The sequence below is a fragment of the Micropterus salmoides genome, unplaced genomic scaffold (genome assembly GCF_014851395.1).
Source record: "Micropterus salmoides isolate LMB-PRFRI ecotype aquatic unplaced genomic scaffold, ASM1485139v1 Ms_hic_scaffold_13, whole genome shotgun sequence".
NCBI lineage: Eukaryota > Metazoa > Chordata > Actinopteri > Centrarchiformes > Centrarchidae > Micropterus > Micropterus salmoides.
In genome coordinates, this window is record NW_024040374.1 from 3,645,521 (window position 1) to 3,663,867 (window position 18,347).

The window sequence follows — 18,347 nt, forward strand, 5'->3', positions numbered from 1 at the left end:
ATTGACGTGTACAATGTCAGTCCCCCCAAAAATTGAGAGAGGACTGATGATGCCTGTCATGCATCAACTATAGCAGAAATAACAAATACTCCACCTTCAGTTTGAACAGATTGCATGTTTTCCGTAATTTAACAGTACAGTACATTTAGGACACTGAACAGAGAGGTCCAAGAAGAAGACAAGAAAGTATCAAATCTTTCAAAAAACTTTTTGTTCTTTCTTTATTAAGTTTAATTGGCTGTGACGTCATGGTTGGATTGACGGTTTGATCTGTTGAATTGTAATGTATTGGATCATTTTCTATTAATACAAAAAGTAACAAAGGTTTTTGTAACAGTGTTTGATTTACAGTGTAACTTTCGTGAAGTTACACTGTAAATCTGTACACTGTTTTAGTTGGGGGGTTACACTGTACACTGTTTTGGTTGGGGGGTTGGAGGGTTCTGTACACATGCAAACTTGAATTCACCTGCCCATGTGCAACAATACACAATGTAACTTGTGTAATATTTTTAATTAATGTACATTAGAACATGTATTGCAATATGCCCCGTTACTACAAAGCAGAAAAATGGGTGTTCTATAAACAGCAAAAATGCTATGACACATAATATATATAGTATACAATTAGTTGCTGCTGGAAATTGGAAAGTGGGTCCACCAATAAAAATAAATTACCAAATTTCCCACCTCCTTCAATGCACTGACAATCACAGACCATTGATTTTTGCTCTGATTGACAAAGCTCTGTTTTTTTCCCCAGAGGGTTGAGTTCACTAATTTCTAAAATACTTGAGCCGCCACCCTCTGTGGAAAACACCTTTTGTTTTGGTTACCTACAATCCCATATGCTGTAAATTTCCCCCATTTTCTCTCCCCCTCTTCCTCTCTCTCTCCCCCGGTCTGGTGTGATTGGTCCGTCGTCTGTCATTGTGCACTCTGGAGGTATAAAACCACTGTTGGGGGTGGAGACACCCATAGCCTGCTGTCTAAAACCGGAGAACACAGCTCAACAAACCTCTGCTTCTCGGGATTCCACTGTTCCCTCCCTGTTGTCGTTTACAACAACAAATTTGACTTTGTGTCTTAAGCATTTAACAGCATGTGTAAAGGACTTGCAACACTTCCTGCAACATGCTTGAAAAGGTAAGTGCAATACAGTTTGAACTAGTAGTTTGGCTAAAAATGTAATTATATTGCTGCTGATAAAACTGCAGGTAAATGTAGCTTTTCAGAATCTATAACTATGTATATGCTGATTTTTATGAGCTTTATCTTTTTTTTATTTTAAATAAAACACCAGTGTATGACATTAAATATGGAAACAAGCAATCAGTAACTAACCCCTTGTTTACATATAGCAGATCTTCATATGAGAAAGTCTTTGTCCAGATGTTATTACTGGAAAACAAATTGATATCTTCTAAAATGCATTTTACTCACTGTCTTCTCATCTTCCTCTGCGCAGTGCCAAAGACATCAAGCACAAAATAAGCTTCTTACTCCAAAAGCCTGAACCCCAAGCAGCGGATCAGAAGCAGACGAAAGAGAAGACTGTCGCTGCCGCAGCGGCTGTGAAAAGGTCAGAGGAAGGTTCTTCACTTCAGTTTCTGGATGTTTTAAAATATCTGTGTTTATTCTTCACATCCCAGAACAAGCTATTCTCACGGGAGCTAAAAAAGAGATTTTAATCAGATTCACAAGGTTTATGATTAAAGCAACAAACGCTCCATTCATGTTCCTTGAGGAGGTCTTACATTTTGCATTAAAACAAATTACATTTCCATCTGGAAGCACTTCATAATGAAATATGATGACAGTTGTGTTCACCACTGCAGCTATCTACTAGGAGATAATGGTGATTGATGATAATGATGTTACAGGTGAGGACACTATCAGTGAGTGACCGGTAGACCATGGTCAGGGTGTGTTTGCTGGCATTTAAGAGAGAGAGAGAGAGAGAGAGAGAGAGAGAGAGAGAGAGAGAGAGAGAGAGAGAGAGAGAGAGAGAGAGAGAGAGAGAGAGAGAGAGAGAGAGTCGTGCCTTTTTATAAATGTAGTCTGCATGTGTCTGAAAGGTGCATTTATTGTCACTGATACATTTCCCCAAAATGATAAATAATGCATTATGATAAATGTGTTGTATTTATCAAATAGTTATGTTTAATCACTGTAGGTGGGGACTTTAATAGTTTGAGATTAGGAACTCATTACTTTTCACTAATTAAATTACTCAACAAAATCTAAAATGACTTGCAACTCGGCTTTAACTCTAAAGCTGTGACTAAGTCTTAAGACTTGACAAACTAGTCTCCCAGAAGTCTAAGAGGAAAATTTTGGCTGGTGCTGGTGTTCAAACTGTAGACCATCAGTAATGACGTACTTCTGAATGAATCATTAGAACTTTATTGAGTTGTCTGAGGTTTGTTTGAAGAGAGGTGATGGGGTGATGAGAAAAGAAATGAATAGACTGAATTGGAAAGAAAGCTTGCATTGACGCACAAAGCAAAAAAAAAAAAAAGCCATTTTATTGAATGGAAAATAGATAATTTCCTGCTTGATTTTTTTAATTTTTTGGTTCAGTGGCGCTTGCTGTGTTGTCTATTGGAGGTGTTGGTTTGTGTTGCCATGGAGAAAACTAACTAAAACCTTCACGAGTATTACTTTGACATATAATTACTCTTTCTGTTCCAGTACTTATGTCTTATTTTGGACTTATTGAGACCTTAATAATCAGTGTTCCCCTCAGAAGTGTTCTTCATAAGCTGGTTAGCATCAACAATTCTTACCCTGACACGTGCTCTTTCAGCAACATGGTACCTATTCAGAGAACATAATCAATGTTCTGTTTTCCTGCTGTCATTGTTCAGAAGCAGTATCACTCATTCCATTAACAACACAAAGACATGCTGTAGAGCCTCTGTGACATGTGTTCAAGTACTGTGTCTGAATGTAGATTTCTCTTTTCTAACCAGGTATAGCTATTCATTATTTTGATCAATGCAGATGTTCTGATGTATGTTTGGCTTGATCTAATCATGCCATTGTGCCATTTGCCATTATTGATCAATGAATTGCTGCACCTGGATGAGCTGTACTCATTTAGAACAACATCCTCCTTACAAGGCGGTCCGATTGTGATGGAAATACTTCTTGGAGACATTTCGAATAAAGTTTTTTATTTTTATTTGTTTGGGTGGGATGACAGGAACTAGCATGGTAGTTTCTCGATCTATTAATGGATGAAGTAATACTACAAAAAGTACTTTTAACCATATTTATATACACAGCAGAAATGGAATTAAATAGAATTTAATGCTAAATTCCCAATAGGAATATATGTTGCTTGGGACAAAAATGAAAATATCTCAAGATCAAACACAGAGTCTACATGAAGTGGAATTTACTGTACAGTTTACACAGAAATTATTTTATACATACTGCAGCTATTATTTTAAACTCCCCATTCATAAGATCTATGCAACCTTATTTAATAACCTCTCTTTATTTGTATTTTAGGGTACCTACTGCAGCTGAGGTGGAGAAATGGAAGGAGTCTTTCAGCCACGTGATGAGCAGTGAAAGTAAGTGTTATTTTTTCACACCTAAAAAAAGTGGAACCTGAACTAGAACAAGACTAATGAACTTGTGTTCAAATACAAAGCAAGCCCAAAGGACACTAACAATGCCGACATTCTCAGGCGGATGCTTGACTCATTGGTTCTCCATCAGAATCTCTCAGGGTTTATGACAAAAACTCCTTAAAACTAAACATGGCCACTCTCATGTGACATGATCGGACTGCAGTCATGGGAATATTAACAAACAGACTTCATATTCCTCGCTAATGGTGGCCAGTTAGGTTTTTTCAAGCTCAAAAGTGATACTTTCTTTCACTCTTTGTAAGGCACAAAGTTAGAAATTAAATGTAGTAGTACAGACATAGACGTGTTGGTTTTGATAATTAGGACACATTAAATCTGTGTTCACGATGTCAAGGAAAGTTACAGAGACCTGGTTGGGGCAAACAAACATGCACATTGAGCACACATACACACACTCTGGCGCTCTCTGACGCATTCTCATGCTCTGGTCATCTGCTACGTGTCTCAAGGCACTGCTTAATGACCCCTCAGGGCGTGCTGACCAGTGCAGTGTATGTGTGTCTGTGTGTTCATAAGCCCTCTGTGAATTACACTGTGCGTAGACACAAAAGGGGAGCAATGGCCTTGAGGGAACTAGCTGAGTTCTGACCTGCTCCATGACCCCATCCGCTGACTTCCAACATCATCATGTCTTTCTTCCTTCCTTTCCGACTTCATCTTTCAGCTCTCATTACATCAATCTTCTTTTGTTTATCTTATTGGGGCCTCAATGGTCTCCTCCATCTGTCCTCTTACTATTGTAGGATTTCGGAGCAGTTGTGATTCAGAAGTTAATCAATTTCAGTAACTAAATGACTTCAGCGATGACTTCAAGGCTCAGATCTGTGTACTGTGCACTTTCATTAACTGGTTTGGTTATTGGAAAACACTTGTCTTGTGTATCTGAAAAGACAGGATGCACTTATTGATGTTTGGATTTTTTTTCGCAAAATGGAAACTCGGTGTAATTACGCTGTGTTCGTGCTTCCTGGCTATGCTCGTTGAGTGTTTATTTTCACTTAGGAAGTTTGACGTGCATTGCATCCATTGCACACTCTTGCTCACATAATTTTCTATTGCCAGAAATTCTGAAAAGCTTTAGCCCCATTTGTGAGTGGACAACAGCTCGGCATTAAAGTAATCCAACTGAAGTCTGCCAAATCTGACCCGTGGACACAAAGCCTGAAATGAAGATTAATACAGCACTTTCTGGTGTTGCCTCGCTGTAATTTATACTAATGCCTCAAAATGAATGTGTCATTACTCCACTGTTCTCGCACCATATGAGTAATTGGGTGCCAATTCAAACCCATATGGCTTTCAAATTGGCCCAGGCTAGTTGGCAGCATTTGGCTAGCTTTTGAGCTTTGTGTCTGAAATCAGACAAGTGTAATTGTAATTCTGCTGCATCAGTCATCACAAGTCTGGCAACCAAGTATGCCAGATTTAGGTATTTCACATGGTCGTTATTTCTTATTATTTTACAGGTGCATCTGTATGTCAATATTTATTACTCTCTGTTAATGATTCTTCAATATAGCATGAATCAGCCATGCGAATGTGTGTTATCATAAACCTTTACACCTGCACTCATGGATCTGTATTTTCTTCCGCCTGTGTTAGTGGGTCGTACAGTCTTCGCCAGCTTCCTGAAGTCAGAATTCAGCGAAGAGAACATGGACTTTTGGGTCGCCTGCGAAGACTATAAGAAGACTGCACCTTCCAAGTTGCAGATCAGAGCCAAGCAGATCTACCAGCAATATGTAGAGGCAGATGCTCCCAATGAGGTAATGACTTATCGGAAAAATACGACAGCACTGGTGTTGTAAACTGTACATCAGTGAGTGAGCTTGATTAGTATGAGGAAAATGTATTCACAAAAATCCAACACCTAGCTCATCTTTAAAAAGGTTACAAAGTGGAAAATGTAGAAGGCAACGGCTCATTGTCCTTCAGTGAAGTGAATACTTGAAACTGTGATTGCAAAGCTAAAAATATGCACATGCACAACAATACTTTTACACTAATTACCAGTCAGTCACCTTCCTGATTAAAGGCTAAACTCTATGGTATTAATTATCTTGAGAAGTTGGATGCTTAGCATGGATGAAGAACATTTGGTGCACTATTTAGTCCTTTGGGTTTAAACTGAAAGGGTTTAATTTGTTCCACTTTTCACCAAAGAAAATTGTAAGGAATTTCATTATATTGCCTTATTTTTATGTTTTTGACATTGGTGCAATTTCCGTAATTGTGTTCCTGTGGCCAAACATCAAGGTGCAAGAAAAGCTGACATTCTGCTTTTCTGAGTAACTTTCCCCTTCCCATTGTCTTTTTTCATGTATGCAAAAACTTCATGCTCTTGTGCTTGTGAAATGTGTTAGCATCTTAACCCTTTCTTACCTCTCATTCTATGTAATTTAAGGTAAACTTGGATGCAGTGACCAGAGAAGAAACAAGGCAGAATGTCGAGAACGCCTGCCAGTCTTGTTTTAATGAAGCTCAGAAGATGATCTTCACCTTGATGGAGAAAGACTCCTACAGGCGCTTCCTCAACTCCAAACTGATCCAGGATCTGGGTCAGACACAGACCACCGCTGCTCAGGAGAAGAAAGAGAAGAAAAACTGTGACTTTGCCGAGAACAGGCAGGCGTTAACTGGAGGTGCCTGAATGGCAAGCAAACAGGGAAGACTAGAAGGTGACAAAGATTGAAAATGTATGTGAAGGAAGATACAAATAAAGTAAAGACTAGAAAACCAGTGAATTAGAAGGTTAATGTGATGTAGTAAAGATTTGTCTGTCTTTTTTTTTTACTTAACATTAATCCCTGAAAGTCTTTGGTAGTCATTTAAGGGTTTGAATTGGCTACTGTATATCTGTATGTGCATTAACCAGAAAAATATTTGAATATTTCACCATCAGCTGTCGGGAATTTTTTCCCTTCCCAAAGGTTGATGGTAACTGATTCATTATTTCAATATTTCAACACACTATATAAATACAGATAATGCTAAAATGTTTGCATTATGAAGCTTAGCTTTTTCTTATGCTTTCACTGCAAAACATAACCTGCTCTCCAAGTCATGGCCGGTTTCTATTCATTCTCACACCAGATAAAGTCTAACATGTAAAGCTACTTTCACCAAACAGACACACCTTCAAACAACCTTACTGCTAGTGCAGCATGTCGTCAGTGGAATAGCGTGGAAGTTTTGATCTATTTAGGTAATAATGTACACTTGTATCTTTAAAGTAATATATCAAGTTCTTTCTAAGAAGGACTAAACTTAACGAAGTGATGAGAACACAGACAACAAAATCATACGTTGAGTGATAAAAGCAAATATGACTAACCTATCAGTATTACAAACATCAGTGTTTAATTATGATAATGACCATTAACCCAGTACAGGTGATGTGGGCATATTTAATTTTTGGGTATAGATGAAATGAATCATCTTACTCATCTGCTTTGTAGTGGGGTTTGACTTTAGGTAGACCCAGTTATTTTCCATCATATTGACTTGGGAACATAAATGTTACGGATCAGCAGCTACTGCTTCACGTTTTACTCAGTACTTATATACTGTACTGTATATGTTCATACAACAACAGATGGATTATATTGATGCCTATGTTCTCATTACTGGAAATTGTCTGCGTCTAGTGGGAATTTTTAAAATGCTTTAATATTGCAGTATTGATTTTCTGTTGCGTGTAATTCAGTTAACAAACAGTCCTGGTGAAAAGGTCAAACTGTGACTCATTAGATCGTTTCTAAAGAGTTTTCCTGTAAGTCAAACTGTTTTGTTCAGATGTTTAATACCGTGATTTGTACAGGGTACTTAATAGTATGTTTAACTATAATGTTACACGTCACTTTAATTGAATGGATTTTGGTGGCCTTTCTCACCAAAATGTTTCATCAACATACTGTGATGGTCTGATCAATGGAAAACTAGATACTGTATGTAAATATTTATTAAATGATGCCATTGTCCTATTTATATCATATCTGTGGCTATTTACAAATAAAATGTGCTGATAGTCAGAACTTTGTCTTTTTTTCCTTTCCGGGTGCTCCGGCTTCCTCCCACTGTCCAAAGACATGTAGGCTAGGTTAATTGGTGTCTCCAAAATTGTCCTTAGGTGTGGATGTGAGTGTGAGTGGTTGTTTGTTTATATGTGTGGCCCTGCGATGGACTGGCGACCTGTCCAGGGTGTACCCCGCCTTTCGCACGATGTAAGTTGGGATTGGCTCCAGCCCTCCGCGACCCTGTACGCAGGATAAGCGGTTGACAATGGATGGATGGATATTACTTTGACCTGCTGGTGCCACAAAATTAAAAGTCAGAGGATCACTAAAGTCATTAATATATATCCAAGCTTCGCTTGCAGGTTGCAAGCTGGTGTGATTTAGTTAAATACAAATCCATGCAGCAGGTTTGCATACATCATTAGGGTAGGTCATTGTTCAGTGAGGTGTTTGAAGTGAACTAGCAGCCATTTCTAGTGTTCTGACTACTATATGCTGATCAAAAGTTATTTGAAGGTTGTAGAAATTTTATCTGATTTCTGATTTAGATTTTTCTGATTAATGTTGTGATGGTAATACTCATAAGGAGTTATGTTAAGTTTTTATTCTCCATTTTTTTTACTTCATGAACTCAACATCAAGCTTAGCATCTTGTCATGCTTACAAGAAAATTATTTCAAAATAAAGTTTATGCGATGTCAAGTTTTTTTCTTAGAGATTTGTAAAAAGAAAAAAAAAAAACAGTAATGAATTTGACCTAATTCAGATTTTCCCTAATAATCATCTACAATCAGCAAACCTACGGTCTCGGCAATCATGATTGCATAATTTTTCTGATTATAAATGATTACCACTTCAGAATTTAAAATTAGTATCTATTAATCACCAGAAGACAGTTTTGTACCTCTTTTGTTGAGAAGAACGACCATATCGACAACCATGACATCTGATCATAAAAACAAAAGACATGTGTAGCAAACCCGCTAGCTGACTGGTTGGTTCCCACCCAGATTGGTTTGCAGTGTTTTGAGCAACTTTTCATTTTCAGATACCTCTCAAAATTAGTGTCAGACAACCCAATATGCAAAGCTGAAAAATATTTTAATGTAGGCAAGTTATGCTGAAAACCTCAGAATTTAACACTGAGTGCAAAACAGTTATTACAGTCTCCTCTGTGTCTACGAGTGGTTCACTCTGTGGACCTATTTGTTTAGATTTACCTCCATGAAGTGAAGACTGTTTACTGCAGTTGAATTCCCACTCACTGCTTGACTCCATGTCTATTTAAGGGCAACACATTTGGGACCATGATGCACTATAATCTTGCTTAAATACAAATATTCTGCACGTCTAACTTAGAAAAACAGGGAGAGGGAAAACATGCCTAAATATTTACTGTCTAATTTTTTTAGAGTCAAAATTTATGTTATAACAGGCACTTCAAATTGGATTAATACTTCATGAGTTTTTCCATACAGGCCTAAAATGGGTTAGTCTTTGAAAACATCCTGAGTTGATGCTGCTATTCTTCCTTTGTTGCTGATTAATTTGTTCTTCCAGAAAATGATTGTGGTGACAGCCATTTTTAGCAAAGAGTCATGTGTATATAAAGGAATGAATACATACACACATACACACTCATTACTGGATGATATACTGCTGTATGTAAGTCAGCCTCAGTTTTCTTGGAGTCGGCAGCTCAAACACAGCCTTCAAGAAGTGATAAATCCACTGGGGCCGGTGTGCTTGTGTGAATTCTTATCTGTCATCTAAAATAAATGAGAGTGTAGGAGTAGGAGGACTCTGTGAAGGAGCCCGCAGCTAGAATTTGGACTGAAATATCACATTTTGGACTGGAGCTACAAATGGACAATATATTTGTACTGATAATTAGTGGCAGTAATTGGCTATAAAGAAATTCCAAAAAAATGAAAATAGGATTTTATTCTATTTGAAATAATGGAAAACTTAGTAAATCAACCCTGAGACTTTCTTTTAAATGCAGGATTGGACCCAAGTGCAAAGAGTGACGGCAGGATAACTTTAAGTGGTTTATTGAAATATGAATTCTTACAGGAAGTTGGACAGGTAACACAGAGGCAACAGACATTTTAACAAAGACAGCGCAAAACAAATACACTTTAACCGTTTCCCTACACAAATAAGCACCTGTTTAACACAGATTTGTTTTTAAGACCAATTATCTTTCTATGCTAGCAGCCTTAAGACTTTGTTATAGGCTGCTTAAATGTGTAAATATGACACACACACACACACACACACACACACACACACACACACACACACACTATAGGCTAGATATTAACGATGTGTTTCTGTTCACACTGTTTTCTCCAGAACTTGTCCACTGCAGCTGTCCTCTAGCAGCCGCTGTCTTCCAGCATGTCCTGCTTGGAGCAGACACACAGCAGAACCGAACTCTCTGATCTTACAGGAGCGCCGGGAGAGCTTGCTAGATCCCTGCAACAAGTTTTGTTAGCGTGAGCAGCAAAGAATCAAAGTCTGTCAGCTAACTTTCACAAGCAACAAGGTAAGGCAAGCAAGTTTATTTGTGTAGCACATTTCAACAATAAAGCAATTCAAAGTGCTTTATATAAGACATAAAAGCAAGTAACTTAGCACCAAGTGGCTAACTTTGAGGAAAACAGATTCCAGACATGTTCCTCCATCTTCTAAATTGGAACAAGGCACAGCAAAAGACAATCACAACCACAGTTCTTCCCCACCTGGCACATCCACAGAGGAACCCCCAGCTATTTTGGCCATGAATGTCTAAATGCTTGTGTGTCATATTTCTAGAGAAACATTCATTATTGCCGAGACAGAAAGGATGTCCTTTGTTTGGGTAATGTAAACTTAAGTTGTTTTGAATGATTTTCTGGTGAGGACAGATATGCACCATAAGGACACACTAATGTCACTTCGGTAGTTATAGATGTCGCACCTCTGAACTGGGACATATTATGATAACCAGAAATTGCAAAAGATAAATGCTGCAGGGCAATGAAACTTTTCATAGGAAAATTAACTTTTTGGAGCAGTAAAACTCGTCTGCTTCTCATCCATTTCAGACAGCACACACAGTTTGCAGCCTGTCATTTCACTGCACGTCAACTAAGTCATTACTGAACCCTTTGTTTCTGCCAGCAGGGTGCTAACATGGCACTTCAAGAAGGATTCAACTTGTTTTGAATACTAAACTCCATTATAGTTGAATGACAGTGAAAGCAAATTCTCCACTCAATTCTCCAAGTGATCACGTTTCAAGCCAACGTGTTAACCTAAAAGATTTTAAGCTCTTACACAGGCCCCTTATTTTCCATCAAATTCTTTGATGAGTCATGAAATGATTTCCATATTTTAACTCTAAACATATCTATACTTAGACTTCATACACTCCAAGTACTGCTTTATGTTGGACCAGTGCTAATGTGAGAAATGCACAGAAATTCATGATTATTGCAAACAAAGCCTCAATCACTACTTACATCAACTTTTCTTACAGATATAAAAAAAGGCTTGTCTACTCAACAAATGTTGAGTGTTGAGATGGGCCATCTTGTTCAGCCTACACATTTCTATCAGATGCACACTGATAAACACAAGTTGACGTACTTAGGATATTTTAATTTTAGAAAAGAGAAACATATCTTTAACATGTCATAGGGGTTATGTTATACAAGGCTTGTCTTTGTGTGATTTGCTTTGCTTGCTGTAATACTAGCCAGAGTCTATTCAGGCTGAAACTCTCAGGCCTGATCAGCGCTTCATTCAGCGTTAACCTACTTATTGCTGTATGTTCTCTCCTGCTTTCCTAATGGCAAGCAGCTATGATGCCTGCTAATTAAAACCACACAGGAGAACCTGGTGCTCTAATGTAATCATGCATGCAAGAAAGCACGTACACACTCTGACACATGCACGTGCAAAGTCACTTATCTCTACCACACGGACACACGCATGCACGCATACATACATCCCTGGGGCTGCATGTCTGGATCTCTGGTTTATTGTCTTGAGAAGTTTGAAAACTAAACACCACAGGGCATCTCACTGTGGCATCTGCTTTTTCTGTTGTATGTTTGTGCTGGTAACATCTGTGCAAGGTTCAAATATCAGGTTAGTGGCAGCCTAGTGACATGTTTTGACATTTGATGTGTGCAGTGATAATACATTCATTAAGAATATATGGGACACTATATTTTTAGAATAAAAGGTCCGTACCTGAGAAATCTATTTAGCTGTATTCTCTATGCTGCTCTTAAACTACTGATGCTGACTTTGTGTATTGGGCTTCTCGTGACAATGCTGTTCCTGTCAGCTATAACTATACAAATACTCTCAAATGTTACGCTAAATGATTTCTTAATGCAAGATTTCTACTTCCCTTTCCTCCTCTTCACCAAAACTGCTAGTGAAGATTGAAAATTAACAAAGCAATTGAATCAGCATGAAGAAATCTGCTCCACTGGCTAACACATGCACACATACGCTTTTAATTATATGGCAAAGAAATTTATACCACTGTTCAATGCATATGTGCAAATATTCATTGCAATTTAAAGTTTAGCTTGGGCATTTATCTTCCCTTTGGTACTTTTAAACTCGCCACATTACTTTCACACATTATTCAGGATAATGACTAGTGAGAGAGACTTTAGGGAACATAAAGTGCAGTCTTGGCAATGAATACTTATTCTTGTTTGTCCTCCCTATTTGAGATGAAAGGGCGGACTTCCCAGCTTACCAAACCTGTTGAGGCAAAACAGAAATATATGCCAAAAAACATATACCCTTTCCCTCCAATCATGGTGCCATTCCCCGCATACCCTCCTTTTGTAATTTGGTAGTTAACCTCATGTCATTGGGTTTACTCCTTCTCTGTCAGTATTCATTTGCTGGTTTAATCATATATTGACTTTGCAGGCAGATTGTTGATTGTGACAAAGACAAAAGAGGCTGAGGTAATCTATGAAACTCAAATTACATAATCTGTGCTACCTCTGCAAGAGTTATTTGTTAAAAAATGACATATTGTTTGCTAAAGAGGAAATGTCCAGCACTTTCTCTATAATGCAACTACAAACATTTTGCACACCATTTTCAAGTGCAAAACAATCACTTTAAGACAGACAGATAAGGTAACAAAGCCAGCCTCAACATATGACTGTTGAGGGAGCGTTATACGTACAGGAAGCTTGATTAGAAGAAGAGGTGCAGTTGAACAGGCAGGCAGCAGGTCAGCAGGATGATTAGCTGATAAGGAGCAGGTGTGAAAACCAACGAGACAAACTGAGGGCAGCTGGTGGGCAGGTGAGAGATGATTTGATCTGGAAAATAAAACAACTTCCCTCTTTAGTACAAAGTGTCACTCTGCAGGCAGAATCACAGCTGTGGGACTGCACTCCACAATAAAGGGTAGTAAACACATAAACAGGTCAAACTGTAGGATGCATGCTCCTCTATAAGCTAGAACAGCATTACCTAAACCTCTCCTGGAGTACCCTGCATTCAAATGAACTTGTTTGGAACTCCTGAAGCTGTTTGATAACAAGCTGATCATTTATTTCAACTCTGTTGGAGCAGGGAGAGCTCTAAAACATCCGGTAGCATACTACGTAGCAAGTTTAACATAACCAGGATATATTTTCGTTATCTGGCTATCACTAGTACAATAGGCTGCTGTAGCTGGCAGTGTAGGTTATGTGCTGTTGTGAGCATTTATACTTGTGCATTGGTGTCGTCGTGGTGCTGCCAAGCTGACCAATCAGTTCTTGCGTCTGCGTCACCACGACATGTAGTTACATTTTAGGTGAGGTCCTCGGCCACAGCGTGGATGCAATACGTAAAAGTACTGCATCTACGCTGTATAAAAGTATAAATTAGCATTCACAACCGCGATCACGCTGAGCGGGCACACAACACTGGTGATCAACTTGGTAAGTCAAGGCAAGACATACGATGAAGCTAAACACATAATCCAGGCTAAGAGCAACAAAAAAGAGCAAAAAAAAATTAGCAAGGTACCAAATGAATATTGATATCGGTATCATTTTAAGGGTACCGGTATCGTAAAATTTTAAACGATACCCAACCCTACTTTCATATCTTAAAAATACAACAAACACAAGGCTTTACCGCTTCAGTCTCTCCACATCACCTACAGCAGCCTATAAAATAATCTGTGGGATCTTCTTAGAATGGTGACAACATTTTTTGCAGGAGAAGTGACTGGTCAGTCGGAAGTGTCTTTGTTGCCTGGATCTCTTATCTTGAATATAACCTGTTCCAGAGCAGGTTAGCCATTCAGCATACGTTACAGTGGCGATGTACCCCGGTAAGAAGTGAATCACTGCTGAAGGTCTGAATTGACTGAAAACCAAGGGTTAAACCTGAAGTTACCTTACTAATGTGCTTCCCCGCTTCTTAGACAGGCTGTTTTGAGAGGTTTGAGCTAGAAACATTCATCACCATGGCTACTGAAGGATGCTTTGCTCATTTGGTCTTTAGGATGTGCTTTTTCGCTTTAAATGCACCCGGCCTCAACTTAGACTGTGATAGGTCAACATCAGTGAACACTCACTGTTGGAGGGTTTTAAGTTCACTTCCACTACACCATCTGGTTTGGGTTAATATGGCTAGCCCTCCACATGAACACAGATTGAACAGGGTGGGGATTGTCATCCTCTACCTCATCCTGTATAGTAGCTGATACGTCCGTCTGTCAATTTAACTTTTTATGCTATTTCATGTTAAAATGTACCATGCGTGTCACAGCCATATGTATGCAGTGAGTACATTCATTAAAGGATGTTAAAATGTTCAAACCTTAGTTTGTCATTTCTAAGCCAATCCAACACAACATGAACTTGCAATAGCAAATTCCTACTGGTAAATGTGATTACAAAGCAGACATTGGTTAGATAATAGTAGTTAAAGGCTTGATGAAAGAGCCTGGGTGGTACTTTCTGACACAGCAGCAGGAAACAAGATGAGATGCTGACTTGGTATTTTTGTCACCTCGTATTGCTCAACACACACATTAGGCTGACCAATAATATCTGATGAATATTTTCACAGTATGTGGGGCTGCCACCTTAGAATAACCAGGTGCACCTGGGCCCAATGCTCATCAGCAATTATAAAAGCTGCCACTTCAGTCCCCTCAGGGAGGCCTTATCCAAACTTATTTCTTTTCTCATCTCTCTTTGCTTTTCAGTTTATCGTTTGTAAACAAAACTGTTAAATATTATTTGCATCTTTCCCATTATTTGCCACAGTGTGCAGTAACTGCTGATCATGACAAAGTGTTACGCGAGTATGTACAACCTTCTTTTGCAGATTTAGGAAATAAAAGAGAACAAAAAAAAAATCCTATTGCATGTGATGCATTATAAATTGATCCAACAATAAGGCTTGCACATTTGTTGTATCAAACAGGAAATTAGACCACATAAACACATCAATGAAAGTCTAATCAAAGTCTATTTTTGTTTTATTACTTCTTTGCTCATAGGGTGGCATACGGAAACTGAAGGGAACACTTGTGGATCACACATGGTCACGCATCTGGAGACCATGATGTCCCCAGACTGGGGAAGTGATAGAGTAGACTGCTGCTCCACTGCATTTGCCAGGGGATTATTTATGAGGATATACATTGGATGTGCCTGAGAGTCCATTCAGTGGTTATGGATGTGCAGAGTTAATTGTGCATCTGATTGCACACAGCTCTTGCTACACTGTGGAAAACTCTGCTTGTCTTGTGGTTCTTTGGCTACTGGTACCCCTCCTCTGCTGTTTGTTGTATCATGAGTTTCAATTGCCTCACCTACTACATCTCCAGAAAAACAGCCTGCTGGCCCTACATTGTTAATGCAGCTGTGAAAATGGTTGTCTACTCAGCTGATTAAATGTACAGATGTATTTTGTTTTTATTTACATTGTAATTATCAATCTTCACTGACTAATAAAATCTTAATTAAGTTTGCATGTTTATTTTGGATATAGGGATTTAAAAAGAAAATCATATCCACTTACTGTACAAGCCTCGCTGACCTGTTTAGCACCATCACACATCCAGATGGTGGTGTTGCTGCCAGATGCTCTGATTGGGTCAGAGACTTTCTGCTTAAGGGATCCCCCTGAGCCTGATCTGTCTTTTTGAATTGTACAGTGGTTTCCTAATCCCAAGCTCTCCTCAGTTCTCTATATCGAGGAGGATTTTTAATGGTTTCAAATATTTGCTCATGCCAGGATGTACTTCTTGCACTGATATTTGTTCAGTGGAAAATGGATGATGTTTAAATGTGTAAAAATTGTCAGCGATGCAAGCAGGTAAGTTACATTTTAACAATATTATTGGATTTTTGTTTACCTCTTTCTAGTTCCTGAACATCATTATTCTCACACCAACACACGTGTGTTCCTCTATCCCAGTGGGGACATCTCATTAACAGAATGCATTCAGTAGCTTCTTACCCTAACCTTAACCATCACAACTACATGCCTAACCTTAATCTTACCCTAGCCCTAACTTTAACCTAATTGTAACCTGAACCCAAACACCAAGTTTTAACCCTCAAAAAGCTTCTCTACCCATGGGGACCTCAACTTCTGTTCCCATTGGTTAGTGTGCATTCAGGTTAAAGTCCCCACCAGGATATAAAAACATGAAACGCACACACCCACACACACTTTTTTCAGGGAACAAGTCAAAGTCCATTTTCATTGGCAGTCACCTAGCAACAGTGTTCATACAACTTAAAACTGGATGCCAAGCATAATGTATACTCCTCATGTCAGAAAAACACTTGAATCACTTGAGAGCAGCATGATTCTGATGTGGAAATAATTGGCAGCTTGCAGCAGTGATGTTATCTTAACTCTTAAATAAGCAGTTCTGTCAACTACTTAAACGGCTCAGACCTGAATCAAGAAACCCTGTGGGTGTAGCTTTGTCAGCGGTGAATGTCGCTGCCAGCCACAGATATCACTGGGGAAATGACTGAATGTTATTCTATTTTCTCTCACATGAAAACGTTCGTGAAAGTGTATAAAAAGCCCTGATGCCATGAGAACTCTCAATTTCTCAACCACAATGTTGTCAATGACTTGAGAAGCGTTGCTGTCTTTAATGGGGAACTAAGTGAGCAATCAGCTCCCTGTGAGATAACTGATGCTGCAGCACCCACACCCTCTGCAACAGATATTTGTACTCCCTATGGTCTTTAAAATTCTTAGATTGTAATCAGAATCAGGCTCTTAGTAATGGTATTCATTATTTATTATTTTTATCTGCTCAAATCTCTGTTTGCTCTGTTAGTATGTGATTTTAAGAATAGTAAGAGATTCTAAACAATGTACACCTTTTGGCATGAGATCATTTCAAATCTCTGACTTGTAATGTGTGCTCACACATGGCGTCAGATCAGTCTCAATATTACTGACAAGCAGTTTGTAATTGCTGGTTCAACAATGTCTATATACGTAACAATATCCATAGATATTTATTAAACTTTTATTTGAACACATTTTTTAAAATCTATTACATTTATTTAGAACTGTTCGTGTGTAAATCAGATTTATTTTAAATTATTTATGTACAACAATGATTATTTTTGTGTACTAATACTGAGTGTGATCTGACTGCATACTCATGCATGCTCACTTTTTTTAGAAACCACTACAAGAACTACTATGGAACTACTGCCTCTGTAAATGTGACTGTGTACCGTACGTGTAAAATAAGTGAGTTAAATTCTACAAAACATTTATCAGAAATGTCACCAACCTCCTTTGGGGACCCAAGGCATCTGACCTTCTCCATCTATTTCTAGGAACTGCGGTAGTAATGGATGCGTCCATGCAAGCCTCTGACAGTGTTTGTGTTGGCAGCCAGTTCCTCAGCCGCATCTGTTTCCGCTGTTTTTCACTGACGTGTTTTAGTGTACTTCTCTTCACATGCTGCTTTGTTTTATAAAACAATTCATTTACTCTAAGGAGGAATTATCAAAAAAGGGAGATTATCTGTTGACAATTTGAAGGAGTTTTCCCTTTTGTTTTCAGCCCTCTTTCCAGTGACATAGTATCACTTCATTGTCACCTGACTATATACTGATTTGGCTACTTGTATAGATGTGATGGTACATTTGAGCATAGTGTAAACCTCTTCTGTCATGTATGCTATCATGGATGTAAACAATTCCAGGATTTGAAATACTTCAACCTAACTTTGACAATCGACTTTGCAAATGTTTTATGATGACAGAAATGCCCTCGGAGCATTTGTTACAGCTCCAGGATACACAGTATTTTGGTGAGTAACACTGAATGTAAACATAACTTTTGTTTGTTTGCAAAAAACTCCACAGCTTTAACCAGAGGTGAGAGCAAGTAATTGTTTCACAAGTCACATGGAAGTCTCAAGTCTTAGTACTCAAGTCCCAAGTCGAGACTGGCAAGTCCGACAATTCATAATGTGGTCTTCACCAAATTTAATACTGTGAGTGAGAAAATTATAAATTGGCATGACGTTAGAAGACGCGGACACAGTGGATAGTTTACAAGCACGGGCCAGGTAAAGCAAAACTGAACACACCTAGTTTAGTATAAATAATATCCATCCATCCATTAACTATACTCA

At 38.5% G+C, this 18,347-nt stretch overlaps 1 protein-coding gene and 2 long non-coding RNA genes across 3 annotated transcripts; 2 read left to right on the top strand and 1 right to left on the bottom strand.

Annotated features, from left to right (window-relative positions):
• Nucleotides 1-962: 962 nt before the first annotated feature.
• Nucleotides 963-7,699, top strand: rgs4 (regulator of G protein signaling 4). The gene is made up of 5 exons (XM_038715104.1): nt 963-1,146; nt 1,469-1,582; nt 3,520-3,584; nt 5,268-5,431; nt 6,070-7,699. Exons 1-5 carry the CDS (start codon nt 1,103-1,105, stop codon nt 6,313-6,315), a joined length of 633 nt encoding a protein of 210 aa, XP_038571032.1. The 5' UTR covers nt 963-1,102; the 3' UTR covers nt 6,316-7,699.
• Nucleotides 7,700-9,719: 2,020 nt separating this feature from the next.
• LOC119900297 lies at nt 9,720-13,744 on the bottom strand. Its single transcript, XR_005444040.1, has 3 exons — nt 13,187-13,744; nt 12,894-13,032; nt 9,720-10,162 (listed from the first exon to the last, which is right to left on the bottom strand). It is a non-coding gene; the product is annotated as an uncharacterized LOC119900297 (long non-coding RNA).
• A 629-nt stretch (nt 13,745-14,373) lies between these two features.
• Nucleotides 14,374-15,688, top strand: LOC119900298. The gene is made up of 2 exons (XR_005444041.1): nt 14,374-15,020; nt 15,219-15,688. It is a non-coding gene; the product is annotated as an uncharacterized LOC119900298 (long non-coding RNA).
• Nucleotides 15,689-18,347: the final 2,659 nt, after the last annotated feature.

What these genes read in the sequence shown, in the direction of transcription:
- rgs4 (XM_038715104.1), top strand. Translation starts at nt 1,103, where the DNA reads ATGTGTAAAGGACTTGCAACACTTCCTGCAACATGCTTGAAAAG. An exon ending in CCACGTGATGAGCAGTGAAA is followed by an intron (nt 3,585 to 5,267) that starts GTAAGTGTTATT and finishes CGCCTGTGTTAG; the next exon opens with TGGGTCGTACAGTCTTCGCC. An exon ending in AGGCAGATGCTCCCAATGAG is followed by an intron (nt 5,432 to 6,069) that starts GTAATGACTTAT and finishes ATGTAATTTAAG; the next exon opens with GTAAACTTGGATGCAGTGAC.